The 18,716-nt window shown below is 41.5% G+C and overlaps 1 protein-coding gene across 3 annotated transcripts in view; it reads right to left on the bottom strand.

Moving 5' to 3' along the window:
* VPS39 (VPS39 subunit of HOPS complex) overlaps positions 1 to 18,716 on the bottom strand; it is a gene marked incomplete at both ends in the record, with an annotated part of 45,920 nt that overhangs the window by 23,757 nt on the left and 3,447 nt on the right. The window contains 8 exons of one of the 3 annotated variants that reach the window (XM_079700640.1): positions 805 to 988; positions 3,145 to 3,237; positions 3,690 to 3,788; positions 4,712 to 4,806; positions 6,024 to 6,066; positions 6,375 to 6,439; positions 6,933 to 6,965; positions 14,532 to 14,597. In XM_079700640.1, coding sequence (XP_079556766.1) covers positions 805 to 988; positions 3,145 to 3,237; positions 3,690 to 3,788; positions 4,712 to 4,806; positions 6,024 to 6,066; positions 6,375 to 6,439; positions 6,933 to 6,965; positions 14,532 to 14,597 — 678 coding nt within the window. Of the gene's footprint in view, positions 1 to 804; positions 989 to 3,144; positions 3,238 to 3,689; positions 3,789 to 4,711; positions 4,807 to 6,023; positions 6,067 to 6,374; positions 6,440 to 6,932; positions 6,970 to 14,531; positions 14,598 to 18,716 lie in introns of all 3 variants that reach the window. The other 2 variants (XM_079700641.1, XM_079700642.1) reach the window with 2 other exon arrangements.

The following is an 18,716-nucleotide window of genomic DNA, read 5'->3' as shown; positions in this document are numbered from 1 at the left end:
TATGCAAGATGTAATCCTTGTTTCCCGAGCTAGAGCCCTTAAAGACAGCACGTCTGTATGCCTCTCCGCAGCAGTAACTAAAATTCTTACTCTTTGGACTAAAAATGAATTGCTGCCAGTGTGGTGATATGCTTCCAGGCAATACCATCGCAGAGAGCTGGAAGCCTGAGGCAGGTGTAGGAGCAGAAACACCTGATGTGTAGGACAGACACACCTGAACACACTCTGTGCCTCTAAGCTACAAAAACAAGAGCAGCAATAACTACCACGTCAAAAACCTTTTGATGCTGAGTTATACGGGTTATAGGACGCAGTAAAAAATTTCCACTAATTTCCAAATGCAGTCTTTTTGGCAGAGGACACAAACCATTAAAAAGAAGGTAAAAGAAAAGGAACTAAGAGGTAAAAATAGTAGTAGTAGACAATCACTTCCTAAAATGTACAATTCTGTTTACATTCTTCCCCCTCTGGGGCAAAACCCAACTTCCTACAAAAGCCAGAATATCCCCCCCTTTTTTTTTTTTGGCGGGGGGGGGCCACACCACGCAGCATGCGGGATGTTAGTTCCCTGACCAGGGATCAAACCTGTGCCCCCTTCAGTGGAAGTGCAGAGTCTTAACCACTGGACCGCCAGGGAAGTCCCCAGAATATCCCATTTTTAATAACCCTAAAACACTTTTCTACTTACAAGAAGGGGAACTGAGAGTGAATGACACTGGAAACCACTGTCTGCTAAAGCTATGAATGGGGCTCCATTCTTCGAGGGTGGCCCAAAGTAGGAAAGAGAAGCTATGGTGGTCTCACCCATGGCCACTGGGATGTCTGTCCAGTTCAGGGCACACTTCTGTGTGCAGATCCCCTCCTCATTGAGCACCACGGTGAGATCATCCTGACCCACAGCCACCTTTCCATCTGCCAGAGGTGCAACTAAGGGCTCCAGCTGTTTTCCTGTTGGAAATAGCTCTTTGTTGGACCCCTTTCCATCTACCTATAGGAAGACACAAAATGAGTCACCCATCATTCTCCAGCCAGAGGCATGAACACAGATGGCCCGGAAAAATCAAGTTAAAACCCCAAACGTACAGAAGCCAATAATATTCCTTATTTGGCATAAAGAAATATTATAGAGTCTGTTATGACAAATTTTGTCATCACAACGTCAAACCAGTTCTCTTTTTCTCTAACGTGGAGACAAGCATCTAGCCTGGCAACTAACAATGTCAATTGCTGGGGAGGATGCAAAGCAATTGGAACTCTCATATGATGCTGGTGAGAACACAAAATGGTACAGCCATTTTGTTTGTTGGCTTCTTATAAAGTTAACTATACACTTACCATGGGACCCAACAATCCCATTCCTAGGCATTTCCTCAGGAGAAATGAAAACCTGTGTTTACACAAAAATCTGTGTGCAAAAGTTTACAGTAGCTTTGTTTATAATGTATAAAAATTGTAAAAACTTTGTCCTTCAACTGATGAATGGATAAACAAACTGTAGTACATCCATACAATGGAATACTATTCAGCCACAAAAAAGAATATATTGACACACACACAACACAGTTGGATGTCAAATGCATTTACGCTAAGTGAAAGAAGCCAGGCTCAAAAGGCTACATACTGTATGATCCCATTTATATGACATTCTGGAAAAGGCAAAACTATAAGAGATGATGAACAGATCAGTGGTTACTAGAGGTTGGGGTGTGGAAGGAGGGCTGACTTCAAAGGGGCAGCATGAGGGAATTTCTTGGGATGATGGAACTGTTCTGAATCTTTTTTTTTTTTTTTTTTGGCCACACGGCATGCGGCATCTTAGTTCCCTGACCAGGGATCGAACCTGTGCCCGCTGCAGTGGAGGCATAGAATCCTAACCACTGGACTGCCAGGGAAGTCCCCTGTTCTGACTCTTGATTGTGGTGGTGGTTATACAACTCGAGGCATCTGTCAAAACTCAGAACTGCACATCCAAAAGAATAAATTTTACTGTCTGCAAATAAATGAATACGTTTTGAATAACCTGGTCCTAAAGCAAGATTCCTCACCCTCAGAACACTCCACCCTCAAGAAGCTGACGGCAACACCTAAGGTAGTCAGAGGAATGAGAGCCCTCTTCCAACTTTTGGCTCCGTCCCCCGCCCCTCACAGACTCCTCTCAGGCACCTGTCTGCCTAGTGGCTATGCAGTCAGTTACACAGAAGTAACTCGCCTAGGAGCTTGCAATTCTGATGCTGATAAAATTAGGCTAGTCCAAGAATATAAACAGGGAACAAATATATTAACTAGGTAAACAGTGAAGAGCTAACACAGCAGGGAGTAGGGAAGTGGGAGGTGGGGAGAAAGACCTCCAGGATTGTCAAGTCTGGATTATGAGAGGGGTATGAAGCTAAGGAATTTCTGTTATTCTATAAAATGAATGGTAAACCAACCTTTTTTACATACAGTCTGCATACTGGAGGGGAAAAAAACCAATGTCGTGGATATTTACCACTTAAGAGAAAAAGCAGGTTATAAAACAATGTGTGTAACATGAGATTTTTGTAAATAGGGCAGATGCCCATTACCAAAATGTTAACAGTGATTATTTCTGAGTGGGAGAATTACGGATGACTTGCACTTCTTTTCTTTTCCTTATCTATATTTTCTTATTTTCTATAATAAGCACATATGGCTTCTGAAACTTAAAAAAACAGTGAAAATAATTTTTACAACAAATATACTAAAAGATTTTGGGGGGCAGGAAACTCAAAGTCTTAAAAATAATTAAGTTAATACTAAAATTAGTATATAATTCCTCAGCACTGAAGCCTCAAGATAGCAGTCCACGGTAATGCTACTGGACAGAGGCATGCAGCCCTAATTATCTAGCCCAATAACTAGATACAGGATATGGATAATTCATTATGTAGAGAACTGAGAGTTGACTCTGCCTGGCTTAAGATACACAGACATCTTATTTGTGAAAGATGTTTAGAGCATGAAAGGTAACCAAACATACAAACACAAACCCTGTTATGCCAAAAACTCTACTTAAGGCAGTCTCTTGACCTACAGTTCAGAAGCACATAATCATCTCTCCCAGGTAGACTCATAATCACCTTCCCCAAGGTAAACTGATGATACTTGCAAAATAGTAAATCTTACCCTTATTAGGTAGTAGTCTCTCTTGAAACCCACACAGATAGCATTTTCACACCATGCCATGGACTTGGGCACATCTGGTACACTGAAGTCCCCCTGGAGAAAGATAGCAAGAGTTCAGTTGGAAAGATGTTAAAGGAAAAAAACCATGACCTTCCTGTTATTCCACCCCCATTCTGCAAAATTACTCTCACCCTCATCTGAATACAATTCTCTTAGCACAAGGCCAGGAAACCACCCATAATAAAAATACAAGTCACCCATGAACTGGATCCACAAGGTGCATTCGGAAAAGGTGAAAAGCCCCTTTGATATAAATGAATCTGTAGAGATGTAGAATTGTCCTACTCCTGCCTCTGAAGGCCAGGAGACTTTGACAAGTGGGCACAAGTAACTCATAGGTACTCCTAGCAGAGCATTCATCTGGGGAGAACATCAAGACTGGGCTCCTGAGCTTCATAGGAACTGAAAAGCAAGTCTTTCAAGCTGTGGGTCAACTTAGCAGCAGCTCTCACCCAACCCATGGACCAGGAAACAGGGGACTTTACCTGCAATTCATGAAATTCCCTGTCTTTCCAGAAATAGAGCTGCAGCTTCTTTTTCACAGCCACACACATCCGCAACACCTCCTCCCCTGTCTCTGTGTGCTGGGAAGAGACATCCAGAGCAAATGAGGATGTGCACACGATGACTCCAGAACTGACAACTATATTAGAGATTTTTCTACCCTGAAAAGGCTACTAATCTGAACATCCCTTGTCATACAAAGTCATGCTGCCAGATAAGCTGAACCAAAGCACACCATTCTCTCTAAGATGCGCTCAGAAACAACAGGCTGAGAAGCGCTTCCTCCCCAAGGGCTGCCAGTCAGAGACCCTGGTCCCAGCAAATGTCATGGGTCTTTATATTCAGAGAGGAAAACCTATATAACGGCTTCCTCCTTTTTTTCTTAAATGCTTCTTGCTCATGGCTGTCAATACCTGCAGGGGCAGGGATCAGCCTGTGTCAGTGACAGCAGGCCCACTTTCAATCCTTTAAAGGAGTGGGGGACGGAAATGCCTAAGCATACAACAAACGATGCAGCGTCAATATAGACCGTAAGTGCTAAAAAGTGATCAAAGCTGAGTAGAGGGGTGACGCAGATTTTGAAGAAGGATGACGAATTGGCAAAAATCAGGAGAAATGTCTTTTCCAAATAACGAAAACTCCCTAAAGACAAAGACCACAATGATACGTTCAGAACAAGAGTCACTTTAATGCCCTAGAGCTATGTTCATGTACTGTTACAGTCTTGATTTCCCACTAATGGTTTGTCCATGGCAAGCATTTTCGTCCTTGGTTAGCTGCCTCCTGAAATACAGCAGTCCGGTAGCGCACACACAGGGAATGCAACTGTTTCAACATTTTAAGGGGGAAATTTCTCTAATACAATCCAAAATCAAATATTCTCTTTGGAGTCTCTGCTGAGTTTGGATATCAATGTTATTCTTCCCATCTAATGGTAGGAATGATGTAGGAAAGGCTGCATTTATTAAAGCACAAAGTCAAAATTCATCTCGCCCACGCTTACCTGGAGGTCACATGTGAACAGTGATGCTCCCTTTGCCTTGGAAACTGTAGTGATTTGTTGAAATGTCAGTAGGTCATGGACATAAATATTATTTTCTGTTTGGAAGGAGGTAAAACACCTGTATAAATGATCACAATTCTCTAGTATAGCCACCTTCAAGACACACACACACACACACAAAATAACTGTGTAACAACCAGAAGAACCAAATGGCAAATACTGGTTGAAGATGTACCTTCAGGTTCACTAACAATGACTTATTCTGGTCCATGACCAGTACGAAAACATTTAGGAAGTCACTTAGTCTGCTAAACTTGTATATTTTGTTCCTTTAAATTTGGGCTGGCTTGAATTAAAGAGCTCTTTCACTTCCAAAGAACACTCTTACACTCTGTCTTTGTCAAGTCTGGAAACTTGTGATGCAATATTTGTACAAGAAATTCCTTTCAAAGCTACTCACATTAGGAGGCTCCAGCAAGAGAAAGGAAACCCCCTGTGGATTTTGTACAAACCCATGGCAAGGATTTCTTTTCTAGCAAAGCCAGCGCAATAATTTCACTTGGGCCTCTTAGCTAGTTTTAGTTAATTTAAATGTTTTTCTCTCGACTAGAAACTAAGTTTAAAATGATTCTACCATTTGGGCCCTGGGCTGAACAGTACAGAGCATGAGGCAAGTTTCTAGTTCTTCTGCTTGTCATGAAAAGACCTCACTGGCCGCCTTCCATGAAACTATGGCTTTTCAAACAAGGCCTGGAATAGTCTGGCCCTGATCTCTCACCTGTCTCTTACCAGTCTCCACCATATACCCTAAGTCTGGCCAGATTTCAGGGCCTTTGCTTAAGCTGTTCCCTCTGCCTATAACACTCTGCCTACCCCTCTCTTCCTGTTGAAACCCTAGTCATCCACTAGACAATGCTGTCCCTCCCATTACTAAGATCCCACGACACTTTTTATAAATTTTCAGTGTAACTTATCACACTGTAACATGAGTACTTTCTGTCATTTTGGTCTTCAAAACCAGAACCTAAGTTTCAAAGATAGAAACCATGTCTCATTCAAATTGGTATCCCCAATGCCTAGAGTAGGACTCAATAAATATTGAATGAATGAATGAAGTGATACTTCTTGGAGAACAGAGCTCAAGATATGGGGGATGCTGGTGCCTTTATTACCTGTGTACCCTGCTGCATCTGGTTAGGAATGTGTCCGTTTCATTGTTAAGTAACAACTATCAAATTAACCATGAAAGGGTTAGCAGGTCATAGCTTTTGTTTCTTGACACATGAAATACAAATGCAACCACTTTTCTTACCTAACAAGCTGACCAGAATCTTAAACTGGGAAACCACATGGATCTGGAAAATAGTAAATCATTAGACTCAAACACTTCTGACAAGGTTTAACAAATGTTCATTTTAACTGCAATACTAAAAAGGGACTAAAAAGCCCATATCAATGACAAGGATCTGGCTTATGTGCAATCACAATTTCTGCTCATGAAAGAGGATCTCAGGTACTTGATGGATGGACAGAGATCCCTGCATAAATGGGAGGACAAAGAGCAGAGGATTCAAAGATGAATAAATAATTTTATCAAAGTCCTAGCTTTGACAGGGTCTCATAGAAGTCAAATATTCTTGTAGTGACCACCATCATGGCCTACCTGCTGAATCTTTTTGGAGAAGTTCTTATTGGATTTCTCTAATGTCACTTCAAACCTGTTGCAACCTATGGGAAAGAAACAAACATTCACGTTTCCAAACACAGGGATACATATAAAAATAACTATGACAAAAAATGCTGCTCCATACTGCTCTCCTACATGAATTATAAAAAATTCCTTAAAGACTAGAAGTTGGAGATCTAAAATAGCCAGTTGTGTTTATTGAGTACAGTAAGTTGCTTTCAACTCCAATTTTAGAACAGAGGGTTTCATGCACCTTCACTTGGCATTAGCAGAAAGGATCACACCACAGTTTACTGAAGCGGCAAGGTACTTATGAGGATTTTATCCTACATAATAGTACCTTGGCAAAGTATGTTACCAAAAGAGTGTAAAAAGTAACAGTCAAATATAGGAGCCCCAGCAATGAATCCCAGCCCAAAGCATCCTTAGACTGAGACAGACTAAATCCCAGCGGTTACCCTGTGTCCCGTATGACAGAACAGAGCGAACAACACCATCCACAGAGCTAAAGCAATTTAATGCATCTGCACTTACTGCCACTCTCAGGTGATGCTACCTCTGCTGACACTTGCTAAAAAGGGGAAGAAAGTTATAGATCATAAAAAACACATGAGGGCTTCCCTGGTGGCGCAGTGGTTGAGAGTCTGCCTGCCAATGCAGGGGACACGGGTTCGTGCCCTGGTCCGGGAAGATCCCACATGCCGCGGAGCAGCTGGGCCCATGAGCTGTGGCCGCTGAGCCTGCGCGTCCGGAGCCTGTGCTCCGCAACGGGAGAGGCCACAACAGTGAGAGGCCCGCGTACCGCAAAAAAAGCACAAAAAAACAAAAAAAAAAACACATGAAGCCAGCCTTGCTGGGATGACCAAAACATTTAGGATCAAAAGTCACCAGAGTCAAAAACAGAATAATTATCACAATAATAACAGCCGCTATCATTAACTAAGCGATAACTAAGTGCCAGGCTCTGGATTTTAAAATTTCTATGTATTCTCTGTAACTTCACAACCACCTCAAGAAGTAGGTATTATTATTCCAATTTCATATCTGAGGAACCTGACAGGTCAAGCAGTTAGGTAGTAGCTAGTGAGAGAAAGCCCAGAGGCAAACTCAGGGCTGACTTTACGTAAAGCCTGTGTGCTGAGCCCGCACTCTGCCACCTGCCTCTCGGCTTGGGGAGAGACTATGTACACGGCCGACCGCTCAAATCGATGGAGATTCTTTGAGGCAGCCACCAGGGCCCACACCACCAAAGCTGGTCTTACTTCCTCCACATGTCCCACAGAAGAGGAGATGAAGACAGGGCCCTGAAGTTCTGGGAGATTCAGAAACCTGCCCTGTATTATGCCATTACATTGCCCAAGAAAAAAAAAAATCAGCCGTTACTGCTTGATAAAGAGTTCTGTATTTGTAAAGGACTTTATTACCTCTAACAATTCTCTTTATGAGCAGAATTATCTAGGGCAGAGATTCTCACACTTTTTGGCCTCAGGACCCCTTCATCTTAAAACTTACTGAGGACCAGAACTTTTACATGGACTATAGCTATCAATGCTTACCATTACAAATTAAAACTGAGGAATTTAAAAAATGTGTATTAAAAATTTTTTTTAAAATAAATTTATTTATTTTTGGCTGCTATGCGTCTTCTTTGCTGTTTGAGGGTTTCTCTAGTTGCGGCGAGCGGGGGCTACTCTTCGTTGAGGTGAGCAGGCTTCTCATTGCAGTGACTTCTCTTGTTGTGGAGCATGGGCTCTAGGCTCTCAGGCTTCAGTAGTTGTGGCACTCAGGCTCAGTAGTTGTGGCTCGCGGGCTGTAGAGCACAGGCTCAGTAGTTGTGGTGCACGGGCTTAGTTGCTCCGCGGCATGTGAGATCTTCCCAGACTAGGGCTTGAACCCGTGTCCCCTGCATTGGCAGGCGGATTCTTAACCACTGCACCATCAGGGAAGTTCCAAAACATGTATTAACCGACTTAAACATAAAAGTAATAAGCTCATTACATATCAGTGTAAATAACATATTTTTATGAATAATAACTATTTTTCCAAATTTAAAAGAAAAGCATTGTTTTACACTTTTGTAAATCTCTTTAACGTCTGGCTTAATAGAAGACAGCTGACTCTCACATCTGCTTCTGCATTTAATCTGTTTTGATACGTTGTTTGGTTGCAGTATGTGACAAACATCTGTCCTCGTGTGGACATTTAGTTGGAAAAGAGAGATATATTTTAACAGCTTTTTCAGATAATTGTGGATCTTCTTTGATGCTATACAAAAATTTGACAAATGGAGTTTCTTGCAATCTGGAATCTGAAACCTATTAATGAACTTTTCTGTAAAAGTCCATTGGTCTATCTTACACTTCGAATGGCTCTTTTATTCATGCTTGGTTTAGAAATTTCATGCACTGGAAAATACTGGTTCACATAGTTACGCAGATTTTCCAAATGTTGACACATTTTGTTATAGGGCTGAAAAAAAATCATGCTCATTATCACCCCTCATCTCATCAGGAAAACCATAAGTATGGAGAAGCTGTCAAGCTCATGGGGATGGATACAATTTTTCCACAATTCTAATTTTCTCTTGAAAGCTCTATCTTTATCATTAGTAACAAATACTGCCAGTTGTTTTCTTTGAAGTGAGACTCTCTTTGTTCCTTTGTGAGAAAACATCTACCAAACACCCAAATGGTCTGAAAAACCGCAGTCTATCTGTTAGTCATTCTCTCAAGCAAAAATGATGCTCCATGAAATAAGTGGTCAGTTCAGCTCGTTACTCCAACCATCACATAAGTACTTTTCCCCTGAGACAGCCACTGGGCTTTGTACCTTGTATACAACCGAAGTGCTTCACGTGTACTTCCCATTACATTACAGATTATTGAAAAGAGGTGTTCTCAAAGGTCAAGATAGAATAAAATTAATACTTTTTACTGCCTCACAAAGAACATTATTAAGTGAAACTGGCTTAAAGAAAAAAAAAAGCACTGTGAGCACACGCTGGGCAAAAATACAACTGCTTGGACAGTGTGGTGCCAACAAGACTGCCGACCACTGTCTTGAACTTGTTATGAGGGGCAGCAGTCTTAGCTGCCTTACTTGTGTACCGTCAGTGCAAATGTCAGTGAAAAAACAATAATGTTTTACTCTTACTGTGAACTCAAGTTTTGACGTTGTGGCTCCTCTGAAAGGATTTTGGGGAACCTCCTGGGGTCTAGAAACTGTCGACTGGAAAAAAATGCACAACCTTAAAGTTGAGAATTATGTTTTATTCTGTAGACTTGCTAAGGACTTAAGCCAGGGAGGAGCCAGGATATGTAGGAGTTCAGACAAAAAAAAAACAGGTAGTCAGACGTCAAAAGATTACTGCTATGTAAGAAAATCAGACTTCTCAAGTTTCTATGTATGGGAGGATGCAAGAGTCTGGGCTCATTGAAATTATTCCTTTGATATGCACCTTAACTATCTAGGGCCAGCATCCTGTTTTTCTCCCTCTTGAATCCCCTCAGGGTGCACAGTTGGAGGCTGCAGTGGCTGGCTGATGGCTTGAGGGCCACATCCTTTGTTTACTGATATGGCAGGTGACATTTTTCCTCCATAAGACCAAACTTTGAGAACCACTGCTCTAGGGTGAGGCATCACTGAAGTAAACACAAAGTTGTTAAGACCTTAGATAAGAAGTAAGAAGTAATCTAATTCCTCTGTTTAAGAGTAGACTGAGGGGGGCTTCCCTGGTGACGCAGCGGTTGAAAGTCCTCCTGCCGATGCAGGGGACACGGGTTCGTGCCCCGGTCCGGGAGGATCCCACATGCCGCGGAGCGGCTGGGCCCGTGAGCCATGGCCACTGAGCCTGCGCTTCCGGAGGAGCCTGTGCTCCACAAGGGGAGAGGCCGCAACAGTGAGAGGCCCGCGTACCGAAGGAAAAAAAAAAAAAAAAAAGAGTAGACTGAGGGAAGGGATATGGGAAGAGATGTATATGTATAACTGATTCACTCTGTTATAAAGCAGAAACTAATACACCATTGTGAAGCAATTATACTCCAATAAAGTTGTAAAAAAAAAAAAAAGAGTAGACTGAAGTCTCTGAGAAGCCTAGTTTGTGAACTCACAGGAAGGGGATGGCTCAGATCAGATCAGAGTCCAGGTCCCCTTAACCCCAGTCTTTCCATGACATCTCACTACCCGCTCTCTCCCTTCCCTCAGAAAGATAGTCTGGTCATAGCCTTACTGAGGTTTTGATAGGGACACAATAAAGGGACAAAGTAGGAAATTAAATAGTCAATCCCACTAGGGGACTGTAAGTAAAGAAAAAAGTATGGGAGACCCCTGTAAGTTAATGACCACTCAAGAAAGTTGGTTTATTTAACCACAAAACCAAGCAGGCTTGCTTAGCAACAAAACCATGCAACAGAAGCATGAGACATGCTCCAAAACAATAAAACAATGGTGGCATGAGACACACATCCTGCCCAGTGAGCTCAGTAAGTTATTGATTCCTAGGAGATGCTCCTCCGCATGCACTAAAAACAAAAATATAAGGAAAAGGTGACATTATACTGAAACCTGAGATGATGTGCCACTTTTAGCATATGTTACTACCTTTTTGCTCATTGCCATTGCACCATGACAGTCCTGGCTTGACCATGTAGGGATAAGAAAATTCCTTTGCCTGACATGGAGGAGGAACTGATGACAGAAGCATGACATCTACTCAAGAATGAGGAAGAAGGTGGTCTTTTCCCCCTCCCCACTTTTCCTTTGATTATAAAACTGTAGCCCACTAAGTTCTCGGGGCATGGCATCCTCTCGCCTGCCCGCTTATAAGCCTCACAAGCAACCTACTCTAATAAATCACTTCTTATCTATCGCTTTGCCTCTCAATGAATTCTTTCTGCGCTGAGACATAAAGAACTGGAGCTCCTCGGAGCCTCCCAAAATGCCATCTAGCGGTGTCAGTTCAGAATATCTCAAATTTAGAAACCCAGTTAGTTCTACGGCTGATTCATGGAGGCCCAGGTCTACTTCTGGCCCATAAACAGACTAGAGCTGGTCCAGAACTGAACTGTTCTCTAGGGGTATAGGGAGAAGTGAAGTCTCTAATCAGTTTGATTTCCTAATTATCTAAGGTAGGTTAATATTGCTATTCAAGTTACCTGTGGGGAAACTGAGGAAGATTAACTAACTTGTCAAAGGTTACATGGTGAATTGGTCACAGGGCAACGAACAGTTGGCACCAGGGTTCCAAGTCACATTAACATTAATATTACCAGTTTGAGTCTATACTATGTTGAAAAGTTTATTCTTAATAGTTTAGTTTTCAATTCCTTACCACTTATACAGAAATGATATATTAAACAAGTTACTTTATCAGAGTATTTAGTATTTGATGGCACAAAGAACTGATTATCTCTTGGGATAAGAATATTAGGCTCTCTTTATCTCCCTGCTTTGCACGTCATCTGAGCCCGCAGTAGACAGTCAAGACACAGTTGTTGAAAGCCGAATAAAACCAAAGGCAGGCTTAATTTTTAAATTACAGACTAGGTTAATGTCACAGAATACAAATATTCTGCCTCTGAGAACTAAAATTTAAAGCAAGGGCCAGCAAAGTACTGCCTGGGGTCAAATCCAGTCCTCCACCTGTTTTTGTAAATTACCCTTTACTGGTACACAGCCACACCCATTCATTTACATGCTGTCTACAGCTGCTCTTTTGCTACAGTAGCAGAGTACAGTAGTCACGACAGAGATGTTATGACCTGCAAAGCCTAAAACATTTACTATTTGTGTAAGTCAATGAGGTAGAGGGTACCTGGAGAAAGAGAACCAGTCATGGTTTTCTTGACATAAGAGAAGGCATTTTTGGCCTAAGCCATTTTGTGAGCTAAGCCTGGCCACAATGCTTGTCCTTGGACAGATCTCAGTAATAACGATCTTAAGGGAACAAAAGAACAAACCTTTATCAGGCAAGAGAAGTAACAATAGCAAAGATGAAAAATCAGGTGAAAAGACTCCCAGTTCTGTTTCAGTGGTAAAGATTAGCCTCGCTTTCTTGAGATTTTGCAGAATTTAACCCCCTCTAAGGTGCTCAACCACCAGATCAACTGGAACCTAAGATGATGATGTTGACCTTTTCAGACCCTCAGTCACTTCACTCAGCTAACGCTTGGACTCTCAACTACCCAAGGCCCTTCATGAATATGCATGGACCCTTAGCTTAAAAAACTTCCCCAACTTTGCTGTTTGGGGAGACACTGCTTTGGGAAAGATCCCTAGTGTTTTCCTTACTTGCTGCAAGTAATAAATCCTTCCTTCTCCCACTCTCTGCCTTGGTTTTGTCTTTTGGCTCAACACCCACTAAGAGGCGAACCCAGTTTTCAGGTAACATTTAATCCTTTTTTGGGAACAAGTTGGATGACTCCCGATTTAAAGGAAAGCTGAAAAACTTAGAAATGAAATACAGTAAGTCCCCCACGTACGAACCTTCCAAGTTGCGAACTTTCGAAGATGCGAATGCGTGTTCCATCAACATCAGGAGTGAGTGAAATTGCAGCTTGACCTCCGATTGTGTTAGCTGGCTACCTAGGCTAACTTTGTTGGACGCCGAGGCTAACTTTGCTGGACTTATGAATGGGCTGTCAGAATGGAACTCGTTCGTATGTAGGGGACTTACTGTAAACCCTGTTTTGATCTTCTGGTTTCTCTTCTTATCCCACCATAGAACCTGACCAGGTACCTTCCTCCCTCCCTATTGCACCAGTGGAGTGTAGCAGAATATGCCACCCCAAAATATGCTACTCTGGCACAAGGATTATTTTGAGTTGAAGGTAACTGAGAAGAAGCAGATACAAGAAAAGCTCTCTGCTCTCCACCATCTGCCAAAGAGCAAGACACAAATTTACAAAGGTGCCTCCCCTTTCCTCTCTATCAAGGACAATATTTAATCAATTTAGAGACAACTTGAGACCCATATCAGCCCACAGATTGCACCAGAGGAATCTACATAACAAACATCTCCAATTAGTTCCCCCATATATTTGCCTTCCCATAATTTGCCACTGTAGAAACTCAAAGTCCTTTTCCTTTGTCTTGTTGCTTCTCTGATTTACAGGTCCCCATACAATCAACCTAAGATGGGTAGAGTTAAAAATAATTTTTTCCTCCTTTATACCAGTAAGATACTTTTTTTTCCCCAATATGTTAGCTTTGCTACAGGTTCCAAAGAGAAGGCTCTATTTCCACACTTACATTAAGCTATTCACTGTGATAAGTTATATATTAGATTGAAAGCTATGAAATTTTGTTTTTTCTAATATAGCCAAATAATGACAATTTCATATGGTTCAACCTACTCTGGCATTAACAGCTGACTTCTATACTCTGTAGCTCCAGGGTATAATATCCAAATACATCAATTTTCCACAGAGAACACAAATAAAATTAGGAAAAGCAAGGTACTTTTTTCCCCATTAGAGGGCACTCTAACAGAATAAACGTCAAATACTTTGTTATTATTCTACATTTTTACTGACAAAGAAATATTTGATTAAAGTTTTAGTTTTCAAAGTCCTTGCATCTGACCCCAACAATTTTGTGAGATGATTTATGGAAGAGGAAACTGACATTGGAAAGGACCTACTCATAGTCACCTGACTGGGGAGAAGTAAAACCTGACTCAAGCCCAGGTCCCCTCTGTCCTAGTCCACCCAGCAGAAGTTTAACAAGATCTTTAACATCAATGGCTCCTAATTTTTTTTTCCTACTACCATACCATTTACATGAGAATTTTACTCCCATTAGTAATATTTCTTATTTCTGGCATGAGTCTCTAAGAAGTGAGAAGGGAAAAAACATCTAGCCCCACCTCCCAGATGGGGGTAGGGAAATACAGTCTGAAAAAAAGAGAAAACCCTGGAGATTCTCACAGATTTCTCCCCACTTTTCCACTGCACTACCACCAACCCCCAGTCACTCTTTTAACGGTCCATTTTTAGTATATGTGCTGCTGAAGCAAGCACTCTTTTAATGGTCCAGGAATCACTGATTTTACAGTGTATACATATCTTTTTTTTTTTTTTTTTTTACATGAGCAGTAAGCCACCTCGTACTTTGTTCTGAAAAACTGCCACTTACCAACATCCTTCCGAATCCTATAGAGAAGAAGATGACCTTGTTTCGTTCCAACAAGCAGCCATTCCTCTGGAAAAGAAAAGGACCATCAGCTTTAGTAAGACCCTATTTCTTTAGCTGGAGCTTATAATCAGAAATCAAGGGGTTGAGAAAATGAGTTGCTTTTGATGTAAGTGTTTTGAAAAACTAAGAAATGTTTATATTCAAGAAATGTCTGAGGGACTTCCCTTGTGGTCCAGTGGTTTAAGACTGCACTTCCACTGCAGGGGGCACAGGTTCGATCCCTGGTCGGGGAACTGAAATCCCACATGCCGTGGCATGCAGTCAAAAAAAAAAAGAAAAGAAAGAAATGTTTCAGAACCAACTAACTGAAAAAATATTTATTGAACTAGGTGAGACATATGAGAGAATGAAAAATGTCCCTGGCTTCATTGTTTCAAAATGAAACTAACCAAAAATTTGATGGAAGTTTATAAAATCATAAAATGGGTAGTATAAACATAAAACTAGGTACCTAATCTCAGAAATAACAGCTAAAAGGCATCCTTTGAAGGTTTGATGATTTTACTTTAGGAAAAATAAGAAGTGCCACAGCATATTAAACTTACAGAATTCATTAACTCAAAAGATGGTCTAACAGATAATAATAAGTGTTGCCAAAGACGTGAAGAAACTGGAACCCTCATACATTGTTGGCAGGAAAATAAAATGGTGCAGCCCTTTGAAAAACAGTCTGATGGTTCCATAAAAGACAAAACATAGAGTTACCATATGACCCAGCAATTCCACCCATGGGCATACACACAACAGAAATGAAAACATATGTCCACACAAAAACTTGTACATAAATGTTCATAGGAGTATTATTCACAATAGCCAAAAGGTGGAAACAACCCAAGTATACATCAACTGATGAATGGATAAACAAAATGTGACATACCCATACAATGGACTATTAGACAGCCATTAAAAGGAATGAAGTGCTGATATATGCTACAATAGGATGGATCTGACAACATTATGCTAAATAAAAGAAGCTAGACAAAAAAGGCTACATATTGCATGATTCTATTACATGAAATGTCCTGGATAGGCAAATCTAGAGACAGAAAGATTAGTGGTTGCCTGGGGCTCATAGGCTTAGGAAAATGGGGCTGGTGGGATTGGGGAAAAAGAAATGGGGTTTCTTTTTAGGGTGATGAAAATGTTCTAAAATTGTGGCAATACTTGCACAACTCTGTGAATGTACTAAAAACCACTGAATTGTACACTTTAAATGGGTGAATTGTATGGTATATGGATTACATCTCAATAAAGCTATTATTTAAAATGAAAAAAAAAGATGGTTTAGGCCAGTGGTTCTTAAACTTTGGTGTGTATCAGAATTATTTGGGGATTTATTAAAACAGATTGCTAGGCCCTGCCCTCAAGTTTCTGATTCAGTAGGTCTGGAAGTGGGCCTGGGGATCTGCATTCCTAACAAGTCCCCAGGTGATGCTGATGCTGTTTGTTCAGGGACAGCATTTTGGGAGACATCGGTCTAGGCTAAAAGGCAAAAGGTTCAGAAAGGACTTAAATAATTACCCTGACAGATTTATATTAAATCACTAAGGGAAGTTAAGTAGGTACTTCCTCAGCTGTTTGAGGTTGTTAACAGTCACTTATTCCTTTCATAAACTTTTGATCTTTTGCAAAATAAAATATTAGATAATGACATAAATAAACTTTATTGAGCATGCATTGTGTTCCAGGAAATGCTAAGCACTTATCATAGGTTATAACAACTATCCTTTGACTATGTCCTTTTCTTAAATCCCCATTTTATAGATGAGGAAGTTGAGGCCTAGGGGATAGGTAACTTGTCCAGAGTCACACATGTAGTAAGATATGTATAGCAGGGGCAGGATTCCAACTCCAGTCTTTCTGACCCTTAACCCCATGCTACAATGCACTTAACTAAGGCATCCCATCTCAAAAGAATAGGTGTCAGCCAGAGGCTATCTGAAAGACAATGGTTACGTTTATAAAAACAGGTCAGGAGCCACATCAGGAACATTTCTCCAGGTTGATGTCCTTAGTCTTCCAGAAAAAGATAGTGACTCTGTCCTCTTTTGGGTTTTAAAGTAAAGGCAGAGCACAGAAAGTAAGACACAGTGTGCTCTCAATGACATAAGTGGAAATCAGAAATAACACTAGCTCCAATGGAACACTGGTGATTTATGTCGGAACAGAACATGGTGGGAAAAAAAAAGAATTCAGTTCACAATGCTTGCTTTGCAAACGATATTATGTTTAGAACTTTACTTATAGATATCACGGTATTGAGCAATTGAAAATATTAAAGTTGATTTTTAGGACACCCACTAATGTTTCAAATACAAATAAAATGAAGTAGAATCTTTTTTAATTCACTTATAACATATAGAAAAATCTATAGCAAAAAGGCCACCATAATGTTCACCATCTTCCCCATCCTCTCCACTGTGACCCCCAAACCCCTGCCAGTTTCTATTTTTCTTTACCTCTTTCAACAGCTTCATCTCCCACCCTGGTCTGCAAGGCCTATCAATTTTACCTCTACAAGGCACCCGGCAACAGCCCTCCCCCACAGAGTATCTCCAGGGACCCCTCAGCTGGTCTCACTCTATGTATACTTCGATGTTTGCTATCTGTTACCTTAGAGCATAGCTCCAATGCTGTCACACTGGGACTTAAAAAAATCCTCATGAAGCTGTACTACCAAAATATGAAGCCAAACTCCTAAGTATGACTTTTAAGAGTCTGCTTTCCATTTTTATTGAAATGTTTATTTACCAATAGATGTTTCTATCAAACGTCTACTCTATTGGTCATGAAATTGAATCAGACAAATTCACTGAAATTAAAAAAAAATTTTAATTGAAATTTTATTTGACCTTTCTCAAGCATTCCTTTGGAGATGCTGAGGAAAATGCATTTCTCATACATGCAAAGTATTGTTAACAGCTTTCTTTTAACTAGTAAAAGCACCACACACATACTCATTCCTAATCCTCAAACTCAAAAGGAAAAACAGTGGGGACTTCCCTGGTGGCGTGGTGATTAAGAATCTACCTGCCGGGCTTCCCTGGTGGTGCAGTGGTTCAGAGTCCGCCTGCCGATGCAGGGGACATGGGTTCGTGCCCTGGTCCGGGAAGATCCCACATGCCGCGGAGCAGCTAGGCCCATGAGCCATGGCCGCTGAGCCTGCGCATCCGGAGCCTGTACTCCGCAACGGGAGAGGCCACAGCAGTTAGAGGCCCGCGTACCGCAAAAAAAAGAATCCGCCTGTCAATGCAGGGGACACGGATTCGACCCCTGGTCCAGGAAGATCCCACATGCCACAGAGCACCTAAGCCCGTGCGCCACAACTACTGAAGCCCACACGCCTAGAGCCCGTGCTCCACTGCAATGAGAAGCCCACGCACGGCAATGAAGAGTAGTCCCCGCTCGCTGCAACTAGAGAGAGCCCATACACACCAATGAAGATCCAATGCAGCCAAAAATAAATAAGTTAATTAAATTTATTAAAAAGAAAAGAAAAACAGTGTATCACCCAGAGGTAATGATGGCACAGAGCTCTGAAGAGGCTTGATTTGGTTACAGACGTCTGTGGGGGCTCAGATGGCCAGAGGACCTGACCCAGGCTTGTCTGTGCACACTCTATGTCATCATATAACACAGCCGTGCACATAAAACACAGAAAATGAAAAGCCTGCAGAGCAGGCAGAGCACGGGGTAGACAGTCCCTTCTGAGACTCAACATTGCACATCAGAAAGTGGAACAAACTACACAAACGAGTAACACACGCAAAAACAAACAAGAGTCAGCCCTAGAAAATTCCTGATGGCCTAATCCTGAGCCACAGGTTAGACATGATTCCTCCTGGGAAGGAAGGTAGAGCCCTGTAGCTCACAATTACCCTAGTGAAGCTCCATCCAACGTTGCAACCCAGTCCAAACTCATGTGATAAACAACCACTGCTGAACACAGCAGGGAGTACACAGATGAACAGGGTAGTGGGCACTTCTTTTCTTTGGGTCATACGGCAAAGAACAGTGTTTCTCAAAGCATCAGCCCCTGTTTAGCTGCATCAGAATCACTTGGACTTACTAAAAATACACATTCCTGAGCCCTGCGCCTAGAGATTCTGATGCAATGATTCTGTG

Source organism: Hyperoodon ampullatus (assembly GCF_949752795.1).
Source record: "Hyperoodon ampullatus genome assembly, chromosome: 3".
NCBI lineage: Eukaryota > Metazoa > Chordata > Mammalia > Artiodactyla > Ziphiidae > Hyperoodon > Hyperoodon ampullatus.
Note: the sequence above shows the minus strand (reverse complement) of the source record. Positions and strands in the feature narration are given on the sequence as shown.